Below are 23,054 nucleotides of genomic sequence, written 5' to 3' on the forward strand. Positions count from 1 at the left end.
AAAAGAAAGCAAGTCCCAAGGACTGCTTTGGATACAATCTACGGTTGGCTGGGGACCAAAAGGGGGGACAGAAAGATTATAAGGGACCCCAAGGACTGGAGGGGAATGAGGATGAAATGGTGTCCCAGAATCTAATGACAAAACATGCCAGAAAGATAGCCAAACCCCTCATGTCTCTCACGTTGACACTTGTAATTAATACAGGACACCGTCAGAACATAAACCAAGATGGAGGTTAATCTCCTTTCCAAACCTAGGACATCCTTTACCCTCATAAACACGTCATTCATAGGTCTCCCCTCCACAAGTCTCAGAAGTAGGGTCAGCAGCATGGCTCAGCAGGTAAAGGGCTTGCCCCAGGAGTCTGACAAGCTTGCGACTTTCAGTGGAAGGAGAGAAACAACTCTTGGGGGCTGTCCTCTGACCTCCACAACGACGGCATGGTATGCACACGTCTGCCTGCACTCACACACACACCAAACAACAAATAAAGACATTTTAAACCTCAGAATCGCATTTACAATAAGGACCAATGATCCCCCCCCCAGGTTTTTTTTCATCTGATACCTAAACACATTTAAGGCAACAAATCTCATTCATTTCTTCCTTTCTCTTGTGACAAAGGTTCTTACCGAGTTATAAATAGACTCTTGGCCAGTGGAAAGGCCAAGTGGGAGGACTGGCTGATACTTTCCCCCAAGGTCAGGTCTCAGAATAACACCAATGGTCATTCCTTGGCCCTGGGCTTCCCATCCCAGACTGCCCAGGCTGCCACTCACCTGCATGAGTTCATGGCTCTGCAGGAGATCCTGCTCCAGCATCTCCTGGGTAAGGCGCCCCATGGTGCCGTAGAATTCATCTGCTGTTTCACAACACTCTATCTGCCTAGACAAGAAAGAAGAGCAGAAAAAAGCCTCAATGGGGGCATTCATGCTGCATAATGGGTCCAAGGACTGCCTCTTAACATCAGTAAAGTCTTGGGTCACTCTCACAGTACAGTGTGCTGTAGAGCAAAGACCAAAATTACCAAGGGCAAGGTGGCCATGGCCATGACCATCCATCCCTGTTGTGCCAACAACTAGGAAGGCTGGCTCAGGAGGATCATTAGAGTTCAAGACCAACCAGGGAAACACAGCAGGAGCTAATTAAAAAAAGAAACTATGAAGACAGCAGATGCGATTTTGAGGTAGACATTATAGAATGAGCTCCCATTTTGTCTGCATAGCTCCAGGAGCCTCAGAGCCCCCAAAGGGTGTCTTTATTCATCCCGTGAAGTATGCTCTATGCATCAGAACACACACCAGTGACCAGAAATCAGAACCACAAAATTGGAAACTGAAAGCAATTGCCCCTGTAGAAATAACTAATCGGACTTAATCTGCAGGGATACCGTGAACAGCCTGAATCCGAACCACAGTCAGGCTAAGTAGACCATGAGAGCTTTACGTCCTGTCTACAGACTGTTTGCACAGGCTTCGCTGATTCCTCAGGAAAGTAGCTGTCACCTGGGAACCTATGACACTGCTGGGACTTTAATCCGCCTTCTAAAGTGAAGGAAGAGGGATAACCTAAGATGGTGGGCTCTGGGTGTTTCCGACTGATCTGTCACAAAGGGTTTTTGCACGGTTAGGCAATCCTGTTTGCCTACCAACCATAAGGCTTGTTTTGGTCGGCACTAATGTTGGGCAATTTCCACACAGTCATTCAAAACACAAACGTAATGGGAAGATCAAATCCCCCGCCCCCGCAGCTCCCCCCTCCCCCGCCCCCGCAGCTCCCCCCTCCCCCGCCCCCACCAGCACCACTGAGTAAGCAAGAAAGGGAAATTCAGTGAGAAACAAAGCTCAGCAGGGGCAGGTAGATGCGATGAGAAATGGCTATTCTCACAGTGGGGTAAAAGAGAGGGAAAATGCTTAAGATACAGTTTTTAAAAATGCTCTGTGTGGGGCTGGAGAGATGGCTCAGAAGTTTAAGAGTTCAATGCCGGCAAATTACATGGAGGCTCATAACCATCTGTAATGAGATCTGGCGCCCCCTTCTGGTAGGCAGGCATATAAGCAGGCAGTACATAATAAATCCTTTTTTTTTTTAAGGCTCTGAAAGAAGCAAAGACCTGATGTAGAAGACAGCAGGCCTGTCTGGGGAACCTCTTGCTATTGCCTGAGACCAACTGATGTTCATGAAAAGGAAGTCATTGCACAGCCAGGGGGAGGAGCCATTGAGAGTCAAGCCAAGAGCTGAGGTCAGCAGATCGCAAAGGCCCTGTCAGCCTTCTGAGCCTCTTCAGGATGCGAGTGACCCAGAGTTTCTTAAACAGGGAGTGGTGGAACAGCTGTGCCCTTGGCAAGGTTGGTTTAGCGGTGGCTTGGCATGTGTGGGCACAGTTAGGAAGAATGAGAGTGAGGGGGTGAGGGAGTGTGTTAATACGGAAGTCATACATACAAGAAAGACAGAAAGAAAAAGGATGCTTGCTCTTGCAGTGATCTGGCAGAGAATCCAAAATGGTTGTGCTGAGTGGAAGGAAGGAAGGTAACTAGAGGGGCCCCACAGACAACGTGAGGCCCAAGCGTAATTCATTTATTCGTAGGCCCAAGGCTACACTCGGCCGGCGGATGTCTTCCCAGCGTGACATCTGTGGGGATGCTTTACAAGCACTGGAGTCCAGAGCTCCAGGCGCACGTCCTGGCTCTGCCTCTCCTCAGCCGTGTGACTGCGAACGGGCTCATTAACCTTCTCGGATAATTTTCTCACTCGAAAAGACAGGGAGGAACAATCTCCTCTGCTCTGTGGGGTTATTGAGGGAACCAAATGAGATAATATACTCAAACTGCCTAACGTAATGACAGGCGCTGTCGGCGCTAGATGAATGTCGGTGGCCTCTCCTCGCTCCTCACAAGCCGCCTCGAGCTGAATAGCTGTGTAATTATCCTGAGCAAAGCCCTCCCCACCGAAACATTTACAATTCATCAACAGGAGCCATTTTCGAGCAGGAGATTTGCATAATGAAAAGCACACATTTTAGAGCCAGGCTGCCTCGGTTCAGCACGGTGTTTCTCACTAACTAAACCGGTGATTTTGGGCGTCACATTCAACTCTGTGCTTCAGCTCTCGTGACTGTAAAAGGAAGGTGGCGGCTCAGCAGTTAAAAGTGCTTTCTGGGGGCTGGTGAGAGCATCGACTGTTCTTCAGGGGGTCATGAGTTCAAATTCCAGCAACCACATGGTGGCTCACAACCATCCGTAATAAGATCGGATGCCCTCATATGGGTGTCTGAAGACAGCTACAGTGTACTTTGGGCCGGAGTGAGCGGGGAAAGAGCAAGAGGGAGAAGGGAAGGGGAAAGAAAAAAAAAAAATGCTTTCTGGAATCTAGTCACTAGGACCCATTTCAAGTAGCTCACAACTGTCATAATTCCAGCTCTAAGAGGTTCTAGCACCTTCTCTGACATCCCGGAGCATCTGCGCATACACACACACATAAATACTCATATACACACATACGTGCACACTTATATACATACACTCATACACATACACACACTCATTATGTACACATGCATGCACACACACTCATACACAGACACTCACATGTGCAAATATAATAAATTTTAAAATGAAGATGGTAAAAGAACAACCCATGTAGGACGATGGAAAGCATATACACATACTAACACATGCAGAACACATGTGCACGGCACACATGCACAGCACTCACGCATGGCACTCACGCAGACCACACGTGCACAACACACATTCACAGCACACATGCACAGCACTAATGCAGAGCACTCGTGCACGGCACTCATGCACAGCACACGTGCACGGCACTCATGCACAGCACACATGCACAGCACACGTGCACGGCACAGCACTAATGCAGAGCACTCGTGCACGGCACTCATGCACAGCACACATGCACAGCACACGTGCACGGCACAGCACTAATGCAGAGCACTCGTGCATGGCACTCATGCACAGCACTCGTGCACGGCACTTGGAGCACACATGCTGCCCACTTGGAACACTCCATGAGTGCCAGTTCTTACTAAAGCAATGCTTTCACCAGTGCCAACCCTGTTACCACCCTAGGAATAACTTCTGGTGTGACAGGAAGTGAGCAGAGGGGAGCAGTATGACCCCCCCTTTCTGTTCCTGCTTCATCACTGAGGACTAACAGGAAGTGACCGGCACTGACCCATCATATGGTACAGCACCTCCTCAAATGCTATAGGCAGTTACACAGCCGTGGGCCAGCAGCCGTGGGCCAGCACGCTCAGAAAGCCTACACTGTGAAGCGTGCAGAGAGAAAGGCATCCTGGGAAAAAGTGGAAGGCAAGGAAACAGCACCGAAAGCCTCGCAGACGTGGACTTACTGGCTTGTCTGTCTGGAAACCATTGTCGTCTTTTCCATCAGGAAAAGCTGACAGATGTGCGACGTTTACAAATACATACATTAATGAGTTTGTAAACCTACGAACTGATAGCTGCTGGATCTGTCCTGCTTAAAAACTACATTCCACAAACAAGTTATAAATAAAAAAGCGAGCTAAAAACCTTTAAAACAGAGCAGGCAAGATGGCTCAGTGGGAAAAGGAGCTTGCTGCTAAACCTAACAACTTGAACTCCATCCTCAGAAGCCAGATGGTAGAAGAGAACCAGCTCCTGAATGTGTCTCCTACCCAAAATACACATAAACATACACGGCACCTGTGCATGTGCAGACGCATAAATAAATACGTATAATTTACAAACACTTAAAACATTGTCAGTGGCTTGTTAGTTTTCTGACACGTGGTCATGGCTACCTACTCAAGTCATTCACTGGAAATTTCCTTGCTTTTTAAGCTAACTATAAATGAGCAGAGACACGCCATTTTTCTCACCCGCTACTACCGAGAACAGGAAATGAAATTTGGTTGGTTTTCTTTTCTGGAAGAACCAGATTTTAACATCTTGCTGATTCCTCATGACGGAAAGGTAGCATCTTGTATTGTCCTACAGGTACACTTTCCCCTACTGACTGTACAGGCACAGGTACCTTCTCCTACCAGCTATACAGGCATAGATACACTTTGTGCAGGGAATCTCATTTAATTTTATGACAGCTCTGAAGATTCATAAATATTAAGATCCAGCTGTGGTGCTGCACACCTATAATCCCAGCTCTTGGGAGGGAGTAGCTGGGGGATCAGGAGGTAAAGGTCACTCTCCCCTTCATAGTGACTCGAGGCCAGCCTACACTAGATAATACTCAACCTCAAAGAAAGAAGAAAGAAAACAAAATAATCCAATTGGGATATGCACCAACAAATCTGCCTATTTCTTTCCAGATACAGCAGTTTCTTCTCTAGCTAAGCCCCCCTTCCCTTCCACAGGAACGTATCAAATGTGTCTGTTGAGGAAGAAGCTGGATACAGAAGAGAGGAACCTGGAAGAAGTTTGCCAGTCCGTGCCTGAATAGATTCCCTTTCTCCCAGAGAAGCCAAGGAAGCAGCTGAGGTTTGTGAGGGTTACCACAGTCCACCCCAGCTCACAGCTTGCTTTCTCACACGTTGCTCTAACTGCAGCGGGCAGAAAAGACTTATCACTCACTCTCCCAGTTTTGCCCAGATAGCCAGCGACACCCTCAGGATGATCTCTGATCCTTCGAAGAACACTGAGTCCCAGATCTTCAGAACCGTGTGGTTCGGGAGGCACGTGGCAAACAGCGTGAGAAACCACTGCATGGTGAAGACGTTGGTGAGAGGAGGCTCATATCCGCCTGAAACACAGAGTGGCACAGGAGATGTGTAAGGTGCCAGTGCCCCTTCTTTCTCCCACACCCACACAAAGAGTGGTGCTTCCTGGCTGCCTCCTTTGTCTCCCCTGACAGTTTTCTTCCTTTTCCCCTCCCATGTTTCTAGAGGAAACATTTTTAATTGAAAGCTCCAGAACATGACAGTCATAAATCCTTTGCCACACTTCACAAGTTATTACCTGAACTAGATCTGGCTCTATTTATTGAAGGCTGCTTTAAATGAAGGAGAAAGTTTCCTCATTAAAAAAAAAAAAAAAAAAAAAAAAAAAAAAAAAAAAATGAGAAGACGCCATCTCATCTGCTCAAGTACAAACTCTGGGGCTGGTGCTCACTTAGTACCTACAAGACCTTAGGTTTGCCGGGCGGTGGTGGCGCACGCCTTTAATCCCAGCACTTGGGAGGCAGAGGCAGGCAGATTTCTGAGTTCGAGGCCAGCCTGGTCTACAGAGTGAGTTCCAGGACAGCCAGGGCTACACAGAGAAACCCTGTCTTGAAAAAACCAAAAACCAAAAACCAAAAACCAAAAACCAAAAAAAAAAACAAAAAAAAAAAACAAAAAAAAAACCTTAGGTTCAAGGCCCAGAAAACCCAAAGAAAAAGAAAAACAAAACCAAAAACAAAACAACAACAACAAAAAAGAGCAACAACAACAAACAATTAAAACAAAAACTGCCAGCAGACTTTCAAAATCTTGCAGTTGCCACTTAAATTCAAATGCAGCTATTAGGACTAAAATTGCTTCTCATATATCACTTATCTCTTAAGTTGTATAATTCCAAGATCACAGGGCAATGGAACAGACACTAAGCCAGGAAAAGATTCCAGAATACGTAGATGTTAAACAACTTTAAATTGAAAAAAGAAATGTCTTGAGCTAAGCGATATGTGATTTTAAAGACAGATCCGTCCCATTTTGGAATTTCTTAATTCACTAAAAGCTCAACTCTCCTTTCTACCCCAAGTGACTATAAATGTCTATTCGATTTCTACACTCATCTCTCCTATGACTGTCAATAGTACAACTACCTCGGGGCAAGCAAAAAATAACAACAACAAAAATAAATAAATAAAACATACGAACTCTTTTCTTCCCTCCTGTGAACAAATGTTTCCTCAGAGACTAGAGCCCAAGGTTTCCTCATTGTCAGGAGCTAAGGCGCTTGACGGAAAGCCTACCTATCAATAAACCCTGTCTGCCACTACCATGAAGACACAGAGTTATACTGCAGCCGGGTCACACAAGATCATTAGAGACACTCAGCTGTCTCTAAAACCTCCGCTGTGTTTTAATAACAAATAGATCTTCAGAACCCTGTAACATAGCCCCGCGTGTTGGTACAAACTTGTGGTTTCCGGCATCAAGAAGCTGAGGCAGGGGGATTTCCACCAAGTCTGAGGCCAGCATGGGATACACAGCAGGACCTCGTCTCTGAAACAGCATCCTTTAATGTGCTCACCCCCCACCCCCCACCCCCGCCCCCGTTGTTTTACTTCATTTCACCTAAAGTGAACATCAGGCCAGACTGCGCGTGGTCTGCCACAGCAATTGGTAATCACAGACAAGCTCAGCAAACGTCTAACGGGTCTCTGGTGTTCACAGAGAACACAGTTGCAGAAATGCATCATGCAGCCACAGTAGACTCGGGAGGACCTCTACTGCCTGCCAGTGACCCCGCCCTGCAGCCTCGTTTCCATAACCTATTGCTTCTACCAAGGCCACAGTCTGTGCCAAAGTGCACCCCTAACTCAGTTTTTAGAAAGTCTTTCCAGTCCAGGGCCAGTTTAAGTTTACTGAATAGACATGGGCACCACTCTGTGTGGAGCTGGTCTGGGACCCATGTCGAGTTAGACTCTTAACTGGCTACCCACCCACGCCTACCAATAGCGTCAGCACGTGGCCCTACATAGTCTCAATACTGTGTTTGTTTGTTCTCTGGAAATGAAAAGTGTGGTTACACCACATCCTTTAAATAGAAACACCTGGCAACCCATTTCCATCCAGAACGTATGCTCGTACACAGAGCAGACCCAGGCGAGCCAAATACTTTCGGAAACGCAATGGCCACGTATCTCCTTTACCTCCGCTCTCTTTGTTTGCCGTTCTCTGAAGAGTGTCGAGGTGCTGAGACAGCTCAGGGAGCTTTAGTCTCAAGAGATCTCTGAAGACAGCCATATCCACAGACAGTGCCCGGAGATTATTGACAAAGTAGCTTTCAGGGAGTACCTTATCAATCAGGTAAATCATAATCTAAAAAAAAAATAAAAATAAAAAAAAGATAACAAGCCTGCTTCATACCTACCAGGATTCCAATATACCAAAAATAAAAAAGCACAGCAAAGAGATGCAGAAGCAGCTGACCAAAGTTCCTTCTAATGCGTCAGAAACCAATTCAGGACTCACCTACACCCCCCCACCCCCCTGCAAGGAGAGGGCGGCATAATTACCTAAGTAACCCAAAGTCAGCTATGCTGGGAGGTTTCTAGAAGGGCTGCCAGACCTGAGCTCACCCCATATGTAACTGCGATTATGCAACCCTCAGCTCGCGGAGAGATGAGAAGGCACGAGTTCCCTGCATTCAGCAGGACCCTCCATCCTCACTCCTGATGTCACCGGTTTTACAACCTGGATATGAAAATCCCAAGAGCTGGCCTGTCATAAAACGCCCACGCTGAGGCAGGCCCCAATACTCAGGGCCACCTGGGCTATTGGTGTGGCCGACGTCGCAGGCTTTGGAGAACATAACTAGGTTTTGTTTGCACACTTGGTGCCTTTTTCAATTGGCCCTTCTCTCGGAGCCACGTCACACGGATTCCTCAAATTACCACTTTCTTCTGACTGTTGTGCTTGTTTGCACTGCCTTTCTAAAATGTCAGAAGCCACTCGAATGACCCAACTGAGCACCCTTGTCAGTTCGGTGCATAGCCTTTTGCAGGCAGCTTGAATGCTGTGCGATGCCCCGCCCCCCCACTCCCTGAACGTCTAGCTCACTCTCCAGCGCACCAGAAAAACAAAGCCCAAAGCCATAGCTTTCCGCTGGTGGAAAGATCCCTGCCTCAAATGATCCGACAGAACTTCATTTTCAAAAGAGAGGGTTCCCTTTTAGCCCCGAGGGCCCATTTTTCTCCCCACTTGTGGTTTGCAATTTCTCCTTCTCAGGTCCTAGTTCTGTATGTAAAGGTGGGCAGTCCATACAAGACCAGCAGGCCCAAGGAGCCATAGGCTTGTTTCATCAGGACAGAATTCACCACGGAAACATATCATGTGGAAGGCAGCTCCACCACAGGGAAAAAAGGGAGTCCACCCGGCCGGTGCCTGGTGGGGGCGGGGTGAGGGCTCTGGTGTGCATTGGTCAGGAAAAGGTGATAGAAAAGTAAACGCAAACTTCAAAGTCATAATGTGCACACCGTGACACTTCTTACCTAAGTTATACGGTACTGAGAAAAAAATTATTTATTTATTTATTTATTTATTTATTTATGGTGCTGGGGACCTGACCCCTATACTAGGCAATATGAAAATCCCAAGAGCTGGACTGTCATAAAATACCCACACAAGGCAGGCCTGGAGATGGCGCTCACAATCACAGAGGTCCACATACTAGGTCTCCCATATTCTAGGCAATCAACCTCCCTCGCCACTGAGCTGCAGCCCAGGCTAACTCAGTCCTACTAAGAAATTGTATCCTCTTTAAAACTACAAAAAAAATTTTTTTTTTCTCAATTATGCTGTAATTCTTTTTTTGTGTGTATGTAGGTGTGATGGGGGAGGGGGGGTGTTCCTGTGGAAGCTGCATGTATAGAGGGAGGACCAAGGTTGACACCGGATACCTACTTCAATCCCTCTGCCCGTCATATACTGAGGCAGGGTCTCTTGCTGGGCCCAGAACTAGTCTGACCAGCTAGCTTGTTTGCTAGGGGTTGCCTAGTTCCGCCTCCAACAGGCAGGATGACAGGCAGGCCCACCACGCTTCCTTTTTTTTTTTTTTTTTTTAATTCGATATTTTATTTACATTTCAGATGTTATCCCCTTTCCCCGCCCCCCCCCGCCCCCATTAATCCCCTATCCCATCCCTCCTCCTCCTTTTTTGTTTTTATACCATTTAAATTACATGCAAGTATTAAGGTCAGTTCTAGGTTGAGGAACTAGCGATACAATAGATGCAATACAGTCATCTTTTATGTTAGTCTTTTAAGTTAGTCTTTTGTGTGAGTTCTGGGGATCTGAACCATCTCCCCTTCCCCCCCCCCCCCGTCCCTCTTGCCTCAGTTATGCTAGTAATTCTATAACACAATAAAACTGTCCGTCTACAGTCATCTCAGATTCTGATACGAAGTCAGCCCTCCCTCACTCTACCCATAATTCCAAGCGTCAGGTAGCCCTCTCAGTCTACCCATAATTCCAAGCGTCAAGTAGCCCTCCCTCACTCTACCCATAGTTCCAAGCGGCAGGTCTTACCTGCTAAATTAAGATGAGAAAGAGAAAGAAGAAACGGGAGCGTGTCTGATTTTTAGCCAACACTTCAAAACAAAACAGCTACAAAGGAGAAGTGTGGTAAGGGCTGAGGAAGAGGAAAAGCGGCTTGCTCGTTTCTGTGGATTAGTCGTTTTAGCTTGCAGAGGCTAAGATGGCTACTGGAAAAACAGACCTTCAATAATTTCCTGGGCATCAGGAAGGTCCCCTCATGAGCCTCGCCTCCCTCTGCATGTGAGATGTCTGCCAAGGTCTACACATCCTCGGACACCAACCACAATCCACCGAGGCATCTCAGTACACACTCTGAACTCTTTCTTCCTTCCTTCCTTCCTTTCTGTCTTTCTTTCTTTCTTATTTTGTTTAGTATTGGTTTTGTTTTTCTTTTAAAGCAGGATCAGACCTTGAACTTGTTATGTGGCCAAGGCTGCCCATAAACTCCAAATCCTCTGGCTGGAGAGATGGATCAGCAATTGAGGATATTGGCTGCTCTTCCAGAGGACCTGGGTTCAATTCCCAGCACCCACATGGCAGCCCACAACTCCAATTCCAGGGGACCTGACACCCTCACAGAGACACACCTGTCGGCAAAATACCAATGCACACAAAATAAAGATTTAAAAATCATTTAAAAAACAACATCAACACACACACACAAAACCCAACCTGATCCTCCTGCCCCCACTTCCCAAGTACTTAGATTAGGTACCAATACCATCTCCACCGCTAAACTCCAGTTCAGCGTTTTTACAGGTTAATTTCTCAGACATTGCTGAGCCCGTTTGTGATCTGATTGGCACGTTCATACACCTTTCCCTAACCTCTCCATCCCAACTCCAAACCGAACCGCGTATTCCAGCTTTTCAATAGAACACTCCCTATTTTAGACATGTAAATTACATCTGAAGAAAAACACTAAAGGCAGTAGACAGAATACATAAAATAGTTCTTTTTAATTTTTTTTTTTTTTGACTGGGCTAGCTTCAAACTCACAGACATCCTCCTGTCTCTGCCTCCCATGCCCAGCTAAAATTGCTTCTTAATCTAAAGCATTGGACCAGCCCCTGCCTCTCACCCCCACCGCCTTTTAGATGAGTAAGTAGCTTCGAAGCTATCGCCTTCTGTACGTAAACAGAAAAAGAGATGGTAGATGCATTCAGGCTGGGTTTATAATTATGTCTACCATGTCGACAACCAGGAGGAACATTTGTTTATTTTTCCATATCACCGAGATATTCCCCACAGTCAAGCAGGTGGAGGCTTGGGTACAAAGATTAGATCTCATACGACACAAACTCTGAAGTCAACACCACTGTGAAGGTGCAGCCATGAGACAGAGACCCACACTGCCCTGAGAACATGAGACAATGGTACCCCTCCTCCCACGTTTGCAAGCCTTCGTATATACTAAGATGGTTTGAATGCAAACGGCCACATAGGCTCATATATTTGAGTGTTTCATTCCCAGGTGGTGGACTGTTGAGGGGGAATTAGGAAATAGGCCTTGTTAGAGGAGGTGTGTCACTACAGTGACTTGTGAGATTTGAAAAGCTCAGGTTGGGCCTAGTCAGTCAGTGTCTCTGTCTCTGTGCCTCTGTCTCCCTCTTGCCCTCTTTTTCTCTCCCCCTTCTGTCTCTGTCTCCCTCCCTCGGTCCTTCCTCCCCTCCCTCCCTCATCCCCTCTCTCCCCCATTCCTCCTCTTAGTCCCCCCTCCTTCCTCCCCTCCCTCCCTCATTTTCTCTGGTTCTTCCTCCCTCTTGCCTGCAGATCAGGATGTAAGTTCTCAGCTACTGCCTCAGCATAATGCCTCCCTGCCACCATGCTTCCTGCCATGACGGTCATGGACTCACCCTCTGAAACTCTAAGCAAGCCCCCAGTTAAATGCTTTCTTTTCCAAGAGTTGCCTTGGTCATGGAGTCTCTTCATAGCAATAGAACAGTGACTAAGACAGTCTGTGGTGACTTACCCACCCACATCCAGACCTCTAATCTTACACCACGAATGCATTCAGAATTGCCTTCAACTAAAACAGGTCATAGACCTCAAAGATTCAAAGACACGTTTATTTCTGTATGTGCCCACCTCCCATAGATGCGTCTACTTACATCCTATACACCCTGCGCCAAATACAAACGGGTATAGCAGCCGACTTAGCCAGGTCACTTCTAATAGGATCTCCCAATGGTCCCTAACTTTTGTGTGTGTGTGTGTGTGTGTGTGTGTGTGTGTGTGTGTGTGTGTGTGTGTGTTCTGTCTGAGTCTCTCTGCCACTCTCCTCTCTGTTGACAAGTCTAAAGTAGCTTGGGCTGGCCTTGAATTCATTCTGTACTGAGTATGGTCTTGAACTCAACCTGACGCTTGTGCCTCTGCCTCTCAAGTATTGAAGCTGCAGAAGGACACTGCCTCACCTGGTCTATGCAGCTCTGGGAACTGAACTTTGTGAAGGCCGGGTAAGCATTCTGCCACCTGAGCAAACATCCCTGGCCCAGAAGTCCTTATCTAAGCCCTTCCCCTGGGATATAAACTGACCCAGTGACCATGGATATAGAAAAACATCGGCTACCACAAGGGACGTTTGGCTGCAAACCTGTCATCTTCTCTGCCATACTCTTAGAGACATCAGTCACCAGTCTGAGATGGAGGAACCTCACATGGCAAGAAACAAAAAGGACTTCAGTCAACCACCTAACACCCGAGACCCCTCATTTCAACAGCCTGTGAGGAATTCCTTGCCAACAACCACATTAACACGGCGAGCAAACACTACTGTCATCTGGGCCTTCAAGTAAGATCACAGTGGCCACCATCATGAATGTCAGAATGGTGTGCTCCTGAGCTTGCTCAGCCATGCCCAGATGTCTGACTCAAAGAAGCCTTGAAGTAATATACACTTGCTGTTACGATCACCTAATCTGTTACATACACACACACACAAACACACACACACAGAGAGAGAGAGAGAGAGAGAGAGAGAGAGAGAGAGAGAGAGAATGAATCAATACTTAACTTTCTTTTAAAGTGTCTTATGGGAGTAAAACCATTCACAGTTGGCAGCTACAGCAGTCTGTTACCTCACACAATTTTAACTTGGGGAAAATCCTATCACAGGTAATGACAACCAGATTGGAAGGGGAGAGGCAGAAAAGAGTCAGAAAGAGTCATACCCCCAACTTCAGCATTCCTGTTGACCTGGTCTGAACCTGACACTCACCTTCAGTGCGTCCCCCTCGTTACCCTCCATCACTTCCAGAATGAGGGCAGCCAGGATGTTGAAGCCTTGGCAGTACCCGACGTTCTTGTTCCACCGGGCGTAAGCCAATAGCACCCGCTTTAGTACCACCCTGTCTTGCTCCGCCTCCTGGCCACAGTAGGAACTACAGCCCGTGCGATGCAGATCCTAAGAAGGGAAAGAAAACGGGTTTTTAAATACCTCCCCCTGTGGTTGGAGCATGCAGCTTCCTGGCCTCCAAGGAGCGAGGAGCATGGCTCTACTGTGCACACTCCCCACCATGATGGCTGCCCGCCACAGACGCAAAGACCTCCTGACCAGTGAGATAAATACTTAACTTGTGAGTTGACTGTCTCAGGTATTTGGCACCGCTTGGTCACGTGACTGAAAGCTAACTAGCAAACCTAACACTCCCTCTGGGAAAAACACCTGAACTTTTTTCTTCATTTCACCTTTACTTCTATGAACATGGATATCGATTTTCTCTTTTTTTGCTTTTAATTTATAAGCAACTTACACACATGAGCCAAAATACTCTTGGATTTTCTGTTTTTCCTACTGTTTTCAACTATGCAATCTGACAAAGAGTCGCAAGGGTAAGTTTAGTCAGGCAAATGTTTCTCAGAGTGCTTCCAGATCAACACAAAAAGTTACTCGGTTAACAAAACTCCATTAGAATTTCATGTAAGTTGAGAGCCTTTTTAAAGTTATATATATATATATATATATATATATATATATATAACTTTATATATATTTTTTTTCAACATGCTAACACTAATCCTTTGAACAAAATTTGGTATAAGATTTAGCTGCTAAAGCTCTAATACTAAAGACTAAAATTAAAACAGCAAAATTATCGAATATTACACAGTCAAATCACCCTTTGCAGATTAGTCTATACGTTTCTACAATGTGGATAATAACACCTGCTGTTCTTTAATAAAAATGGAGCTAATATCTATAATTTAATTGCCAAGATGAAGCTACGGTTTTCAGGAGAGACAATTTTACTGATCAGCATTTGCTCCAATGAAAAAAGATACTTTTAATAACATGATTATGAAATATGTTTTGCCTAAGCTGATTGTGGTGGGAACCTTCTCTAACACCCCCCCCCCCCCCCCGGCACACGCAGCAGGAGGGGCAGGGAGATGATTTCTGTGCGTCCAAGGCCAGCCTGGTGTATATGGTGACTTCCAAGCCAAACAAGGCTACACAGTGAGACCCTGTCTCAAAAAAAAAAACAAAAAAACAACAACAACACAAAACAGGGATGGAGAGATGGCTCAGTGGTCAAGAGCACAGGCTGCTCTTCCAGAAGCCACAGGTTCAATTCCCAACATCCAGATGGCAGTTCATCCAGACTGGAGCTCAGGTTCCAAAGGATGCATCACCGTCACCTGGCTCCTGTAGGTACTGGAAATGATACAGACACACATGCTGACAAGACGCCTACACACATAAAATAACCTAATGTGTTTAAAGTGCATGGCCTTCATTCGTAAGTTAAACAGAAAGGGAATATTTCAAATACGAAATTTTGTCTCTGTGAAACCTATGCTGAAATCCCAAATAAGACAATGACACGCGAATAAAGCAAAGGGCCTCGGCACGCAATGTGCAGTGCCGTGGTTATTTTTTTAAGTGTTCATTTGAAACAAACCAAGTTAGATCGGAAAGTAGCTCATTTTAGTTTGTTCTTCCTCCTTTAAAAAAATGGATTTAAATGTGCCAGCACATTAGCCATCTTGTGGTGGCCAAAATGTAGATGAGACAGCCTTCCTTTTCCAATCCCAGCTTAGCATCCCACTGGGGAACACGCATAAAAATCAAAGCCCACGTGCCTGAGCCTTATGTACACGGATTATTCTGGTACCAAAGGAAACTAACACCCTTGGTTCTTAGCACCAGGCTCCTATCAAATGTCACAACGCAGGTGTGCAGCCAGAGCTGCCCCCGTAGCCGACCAGCCTACCTATAAATTAACAGTGAGACTAGCAAAATCTCTAATAAGAGCCAAATGTTGCTAATATGAAATATATTCACCTTTGAATCTCTCAGTCAGATGACTTTCATGTAAAAGTACAATTGGTATCTCTGACCGGCGCCAGGGAAAATAAAAAGGAATTCCTCCTATCGTGTGACCAAATTAGATAAATTGGATATGTATGGGAGCTGTAGCGGGATACTTTCCCGCAAGTTGGGAGGAGCTAAGGAAGAGAGATGTAGGAGCCACGGATGACCACGCATGCGTGTATGGAGAGCAGTCCTGGGTAACAATTTATATCTAGGTTAGTTATTTGGGTAACACCTCTAATTGTGTGAGCATCTTGTTAATTGAGCATTACCAAACATATAAAGCCTTTGGTTAATCCTTAAGCATTAGAGTCTCAGTTCTACCGGGTACCGGTGGGGTATTGGCAGAGCCATCTGCCACGCTAGTGTCTTGTGAGTGGCGGGCCGGCTGGGCGTTCTGGCCAGCCTGAGGTGGCGGCCTGAGCCAAGCAGCAAGGGCACACCGAGGCTCATGGCCTCAGGCCTTGCCTAGCCCGGATATTGGTGGGCCCAATAACAACAAACCAGATCGGGTACCGCAGCTTTAAAATATTACTGCAACAGGGAGTTTGCTCACATTCTCCTCTTACTGGCAACATTTAAATTTATGAAGATACAGTGTGGCCAAGTTCTCCTACTAATATGATGGAGTGAGGTCGTAGATGCTCAGACCTAGTGGCAGAGGTCACCTGATCCTCCGTCTAGGGAGTGTTTGGCTCTCTGAGCTCAGTAGTGTTACCTTGACGATCTGAATCCCCATTGAGTCGTCATCGGGGTTGCTTCTCTCGTTGAAAGTGAAGCGCATGGTTTTGTCCCAGTCGATGGCTATACTGTGCAAATAATGATCCGCCAAGGTCAACCAAACCTAAAGGGTTGCACAAACAGAGAAGACTGGAGAAGCAGAATATGTCACTTTTATCGGAAAGCTTGGGTTGCATCTGGGAAGAGCTAGCTGGGAACTGTTCCGAGGCCAGGGCTAGCTCCAGCACGCAAGTCTAGTTTGCAGTAGTAAAGTGAACCCTGTGAGGCTTGTGAGGCTTTTTGTTCTTTCTTGCAACAAATATTTGTTGAGTTCCTACTACATGCCAACTAACAATCCGATCATTAGAGAGGAAAATAACCAGATATTTTCCCTTTTATCTCAGGTAAATAAATAGACTGTATAATTCTATGACTTTTTTTTTTTTTTTTTTTTTTTTTTTGCTTAATTCTAAATTATTCTCTGCTTGGGCAACAGCTGCTTGGTCACACACAGATCATTTTTTCCCATGAAGACCTCGGTCTTAAACCTCCCCCTACACACCCTCTCCATACACACAATTCTGACAGATAAATTCCCAGAGTGAATAAATTTTTGAAGAGACACTGGGTATTTTAACTCCCTTACCTGACCAAGAAAATCTAATTCTGAACAATGAATTTCATAACTCCATGTTAATATTCACTTGAGAAACACCCAGTGTTCAAATTCCAATGTTAAGATTAGATTTATAAATTAATAACTCTAGAGTTCATTTTGAATTTCAGTATTTGAACATAATTTGGCAGGAACAGCATTGATTAATATTTCTAAGCAGACTTCTAAGAATCAGAGTCCTGCCCTCATGCCACCAGATACCTTTGTGTTGGGTATGAAGGAGGTATCCCAACGGCAACAGATGTCAGGCAGATTCATTCTCTCTCTCTCTCTCTCTCTCTCTCTCTCTCTCTCTCTCTCTCTCTCTCTGTCTCTCTCTTACACACACACACACACACACACACACACACACACCTGTACCAACCACATACACTATCTTTCCAGCCACTTGAGCCAAAATCTTGACATCTTATATCCGATCTGCTGGACATTCAGCTCAGCTTAGGCTTCAAAACGCATCTAGCCCTTCTCACAATCTACTACCACAAACCCGGCCTGTTTCTTGCCTGAATTATGATAGTCTTCTTGCTTCCTGGTTTGTACCCTCACATCTCATATGCTCACCAGCAGTCGGAGTAGCCCATCTGACGAGTTTGCTGGACCTTCCCAGTACTTGTCTCTCACACTGACACAGAAGAGCCCTTCTGCTTCCACAGCCTTGGAGGAACTCATGACCCAGCCACTCACACTGCAGCTAGACGCCCCGCCCCCTGCTACCCCTGCCTCTAGGCACCTCCCACCTTAGCCTCCTACTTGCCTGAGAACTGAGTGGCCCAGGTGCCTTCCCAGGCAGCTGCAGAATTGATTTCCTTTAGGGCCCCACTCACAAGTAAACCTATAGTCAACATCTATATAAAGCTCCGCCTCCTGACCCCTATTCTTATAAAGCTCCGCCTCCTGACCCCTATTCTCCCACACTCTTCGATTTAAGTCTGTTATCCACAGCACTTGTCACTATGTGACACGCTATATTTGATACACTGGAAGTTCTACGAGGACAAAAATATTCCACCTGCTGTGGTTTCCACCGCTGCATCCCTCGCACCCAGAATGTTACCTGGCAAGAATGATAAATACCCAAGGCACGATTAATGGTGCATACACTTTTAGACTTCCCAGACACATCAATGGACAGAGCAATGGTCCTTGAGTATTCCAGCCCTGTGAGCAAACACTTACCTTTCTCCTCCACTCCTTCGGGATCCCTGTTGACAGTCTGGCCACTGCCTTGAGAGCATCATACCACTAGGACCAGAGAGAAATATTAGGAAAGGAATAAGATGGACCTGAAGCAACATTTTTCGGGCTTTCTCCGTCTTGGCTTCTGTGCTGTTTTATGTCAACTTAACACAAGATAGAGTCACTGGAGAGAAGGAAGCCTCAGTTGAGAAAATGCCCCCTACCCTCCGCCCCCATCTGACTAGAGTCAAGACTGTGGGGTATTTTCTTAATTAGTGATCCATGGGGAAGGACCCAGCCCTCTGTGGGTGAGACCATCCCTGGGCTGATGGTCCTGGGTTCTGTAAGAAAGCAGGCTGAGCAAACCATGGGGAGCAAACCAGTAAGCAGCACCCCTCCATGGCCTCTGCATCAGCTCCTGTCTCCAGGTTCCTGCTCTGTGTGAGTTCCTGTCCTGACTTTCTTCAATAATGAACAGTGCTGTGGAACTGTAAGCTGAATAAGCCCTTTCCTCCCCAACTTGCTTTGGTCATGGTGTTTCATCACAACAATAGTAACCCTGACTAAGACAGCATCCATTGAACGTGAGAAAGTTAACACAGCACCCCAAGACACTGGCGACTCTTGTGTATAAAAATACATGTAAATAGTTTCATTTTAAGAATATATGACACTGTGGCCTGTTACCCCACACACTAAAAAGACTTGAAAACCAACAACAAAGTTACCTGCTGAAAACCATTTTGACCCAAAGATGGCTCAAGTGTGAACTTCAATTTTGTATCAACTCCTAGAAAAAAATTAGGTTGATATTATTTACGAACATTATAACAAAGTTATATCATAGATAAATTCAACACTCGGCTCTACTGAATCATGGTTTAAAAAGAAGTTAAGTGGGTTGTTTTCTGTTTTTACTAAATTTAGACAATTTCATTAAAATTGAAACACACTGAACATTAAAATAGAAAAGTGACCTAAGACAATAAAATGGAGATACAAACATAGGATGGAGACCTCCACAGATGCCTAGAGTAATATAAAAACAATACAATGATTGTCCCACAGGCTAGAGACACAGACCCATATTAACTTTGGGTCCTAAACTCAAACTGCTTAGCCTACCTGGACCTCAGTTCCCATATGCCTAACCTAAGGAGATCAAGCTCCACCTCAGAGGCCTGTTTCAATGACTGGCTACAAATAGCTCACCTGGGTAATTAACAATTATACAACACAAAAGGGAGCTTTCCACTTACAGAGTTTGTTTTTCTGCAACACCTGCATAGACTAAGACACTTAAGGAAACATGTAGGGCTGGAGCTGAGGCCCGGCAGTAGAGCAACTATTAGTGTGCGACCGTGGGTTCCGTTCCCAGCACAGGGGTCAAGAGTACTTCACCGGAACACCAAAAGCTATAAAATACCTTCATGAGGCTGTAACAGGAAGGCAGAGCTACTGCTGCTGTGTTCAAGGTGAGCTGGAGTCTCAGCAGTACAGACTGTGTCCCTAGATCTGTTCCTTCTGTTTGCTTTGATTTGGCAATGCTAAGGATCAAACCTTCAGCCCAGCGCATGCTAGGCAGTGCTCCATCCCTGAGCTACGCCCGCCCATGCCTCTTTCTGCTTATTATACCCACTCCATTCAATGACTTCCAAATACTTTAATTCTGTCTCAATGCACCTATTCGTTGAAAAGCACATTAAATTCTAGACTATCACCTAAAGACAGGACTGAATTCTAATCCTAAGTGACCTACCACTTTAATTTTCTTTGATTTAGATCCCAAATCTATGCAATGGAAGTGGGAAAGTACATAAAAAATAAATTTTTATTGCTTCTGGTTAGCTTTTACTCACAATCTACTATAAGATTATGTGTTGTTACTGAAAAGAAATTCCATAAAAATTCTTATTCCTGTTTAAATTCTATTTAAAAAATATAATTAAATATGAAAACATGATATATCCTCTTTTATACAGCTTCAAAAATCATTTGATAGCATTGTTTGGTTTTTGAAGACAGGGTCTCGTTATTTCACTTCTAATGACCTGAAACTCTCTGTGAACATCTACCGGGTCTTCACTTCCTGTATCTTCTAAGTACTGGGCTTATAGGTATCTGTCTTACTCAGCTTTAAGCTGTGTGTGTGTGTGTGTGTGTGTGTGTGTGTGTGTGTGTGTGCGCATGCACTCATAGGAATGGGTCCACATATGTGTGTGTGCATATGTGTGCATATGCGCAAGTAAACATGCATATGGGGGTGTCTTCCTCAATTGTTCTACAATTTCTATTTTGGGACATGGTCTCTCACCGTGGAGCTCAATCACGCTGCTAGGCTAATCAATGAATTCCGGAGATGTGCTCAGTCCTGCACACACTCCTGTAATGCTGGGGCTACCAACATGCACTGCACAGCTTTTACAAAGGTTCTCAGGATGCAGAGCAAGCACTCCGCCACTCAGCCATCTGTCTCCCCAGCCCCCTTAGCCAGTTTAGAAAAGGCTTATTCCTTACCAAGAACTGTCAAACCTTCTCAATAAGAATCAGAAAAATCCAACAATGACGTCGTTGCCTCCATATTAAAAACCGCTCAAGTTCCACCACTTAGATACTGACACGGGTAGGAACACTTAGAGATCAGGATGAATAGGAACAGTCTTCAGGACTTTAATAATAATAAAGTGGCCTTTTAAAAGATATACATATGGAGTCGAGAAGCGGGAAAGACATGTTTGCATTGCCCAAGCCCTTGACTATAACCAGATGGGTGGTGGTGATGTTGCTATTGTTGTCTTTGCTCTTGATGGTGTGGAGCCCCGTACAAGCGTTCCGGATACATGTATTAACACCTAGATGTCCAGGAATCCAGGGCACCTGATAATACCCTGAGATTTCGAAGCTTTAAAGTCAAAGCCGTGTCCATCTCTAACTGGATAGATGATTTTCTTCTCCAAGAAAATGTTAATTACCCAATGATTCTCATCTCTGGAAAATGGTTTTAATGAATTCCTTCCAGTCTCTGTTAGTGGGATCAAGACAACCTACAGCTCTAACCAATGAAATGGACTTGGAAAGAGTGCTGTCCAGGCCTGGGGTGCTGAATGCAAGAGCTTATAAATATGATTCTTGTTTTATTACAACAAAGACTAAGAAATTCAGCCCTATGGTGACTTTGCCACTGACCAAAAACCACTGGACTCCCAGTATGTTTGAACAAATATGTTCCTTTTGACTTTGGGGGGCCACCTGCTGGACATAAACCAATTGTTTTACTGTGCTGAAAAGCAACTGGGGCTCGTCAGTCAAGACCACAACTATTTTTCTCATAATCAAAACTGAGTCAGGTTTGAAGTGGAATTGATCATTCGCAGCCGTCACGCAAAGGCTTAAATCGGGTCATTGTCACGCTCTTTTCTTCTAAGTGAAACGAGAGGAGAGGGGGGTTATGTTTCATCTGATAATCACAGCTGTTCCGGATTCAGAAATACAAAACACTATTTAACGTGGGAAGGAGTTTTAAAGGGGGGTGAGGGGTAAAGGTAAAAAAAAAAAAAAAAAAAAGACGGCGAATAAATACTATAGTCTCAGCAATTAGACACTTCGGTGGGGAGAAAAACAAAGAGACCACGAGGTTCAGAGAGGCAGCAATGCATTCCATCCTTTAAGACCCAGTGCCTGGGCAGAATTTGCAGGCTGGAAGGGAGCAGGTCCCAGAAGGGATGGGGGGAGGGGGAGGGTGCTGTAGAGACTACAAACTGCCTGGGGGCAGTGGGGGCCACTCAAGGGAAAGGTGAGCGCGGAGCTTAATATAAGAGCTCCGCGAGCAAATGGAGCTGCGTTCTCTGCGGCCACCCCTTGCCAGAACCCTCAGCGCCCTAGTGCCGGTGCCAGAGCCAGGCTCTTAAAATCCCCGAGCGACGATGCCAGGTGACGGAGCTGGTGCGGAGACAGGCAGAGCCTGGAGAACAGGGATGGTAGGAAGGGACCGTACTCGCCAGGCCAGGTGGGCTCCTGGACCTTACCTTACAGAAGCGAGCTCGTGCCCTCTCCCACCCCCAACACAAAACACACCACAAGCGCTCTCTCGGGAAAACACGCTCTCGATCGCCCGCCCTTCGTAGTCGCTGCCTTCCCCTCCGACCTACATGTAGGGTCCAGCCAACCCACACACCTCTCTGGAGGTCTGGCTTCCAGGGAACCTGGAGCACAATAGGTGACTCGGCCCGGGCTGGCGGGGGCAGCCTCCCTCATCCCCCCACCATCCACGGAGGCTAAGCGTATAGGCCGCGGGGCGGCTTCTGCAGGGCGGCGGGTTCTCTGTGCCCGGGTGGCCGCTGAACGCAGCCGGGCCGGGGTCTGCTCCCATCCCTCCCAAGCTGACGGTGCTCCGCAGACCCCAGCGCCCATCCGCAGCCCGCGCCTCACCCGGCTCCAAGGTGCAGAGCAACCGGGGCGCGGTCCGAGAGATGCAGCTGCGTTTCTTGAGCACATTGCTCAGGATGGTGCCCACGCCGCCGCCGCCCTGGCGCTTCAGGCATCGCCCGCCGCGACGCAGGGAGCCGGTCAGTTTGTCCTGCCGCATCCGAGAGCGCCGTCCGCCGCCCGGTGCTCGCTGCTGCCGATGCCGTGCCGGAACGACTCCGCACGCAGGGCAGGGCTCGGCGAGTCCAAGCCGGTGAGGCTCCCTGGAGAGCGGCGGGCGCACAGCAGCCGGAGTTCCGGAGTCAAGAGGATCAGAGAGAGCTGCTGAGCTCCGGGAGACCGGCTGGCATCTGCAGTGCGGAGCCCAAACGGCTGAGACAGGAGCGGGCTGGGGCTGGGAGGAGGGCGGGAGCGAGCGCGCGGGCACGCAGAGACGGAGGCGGCGCCTCGGCACCCAATCCCGGCAGCAGCCTGAGCAG

The 23,054-nt window shown here is 46.6% G+C and overlaps 1 protein-coding gene across 4 annotated transcripts in view; it reads right to left on the reverse strand.

Moving 5' to 3' along the window:
* Positions 1-23,054, reverse strand: part of Tbc1d30 (TBC1 domain family member 30) — an 80,649-nt gene that overhangs the window by 21,525 nt on the left and 36,070 nt on the right. For 2 of the 4 annotated variants that reach the window (XM_076920350.1, XM_076920351.1), the window contains exons 3-9: positions 18,879-18,940; positions 18,151-18,216; positions 16,294-16,419; positions 13,479-13,664; positions 7,876-8,044; positions 5,592-5,760; positions 780-885 (exon numbers count right to left, since the gene is read on the reverse strand). In XM_076920350.1, the coding sequence (XP_076776465.1) occupies positions 780-885; positions 5,592-5,760; positions 7,876-8,044; positions 13,479-13,664; positions 16,294-16,419; positions 18,151-18,216; positions 18,879-18,940 (884 nt within the window). Of the gene's footprint in view, positions 1-779; positions 886-5,591; positions 5,761-7,875; positions 8,045-13,478; positions 13,665-16,293; positions 16,420-18,150; positions 18,217-18,878; positions 18,941-22,578; positions 22,950-23,054 lie in introns of those variants that run through there. The other 2 variants (XM_076920353.1, XM_076920352.1) reach the window with 2 other exon arrangements.

The sequence above is a fragment of the Arvicanthis niloticus genome, chromosome 22 (genome assembly GCF_011762505.2).
Source record: "Arvicanthis niloticus isolate mArvNil1 chromosome 22, mArvNil1.pat.X, whole genome shotgun sequence".
NCBI classification, from domain to species: domain Eukaryota; kingdom Metazoa; phylum Chordata; class Mammalia; order Rodentia; family Muridae; genus Arvicanthis; species Arvicanthis niloticus.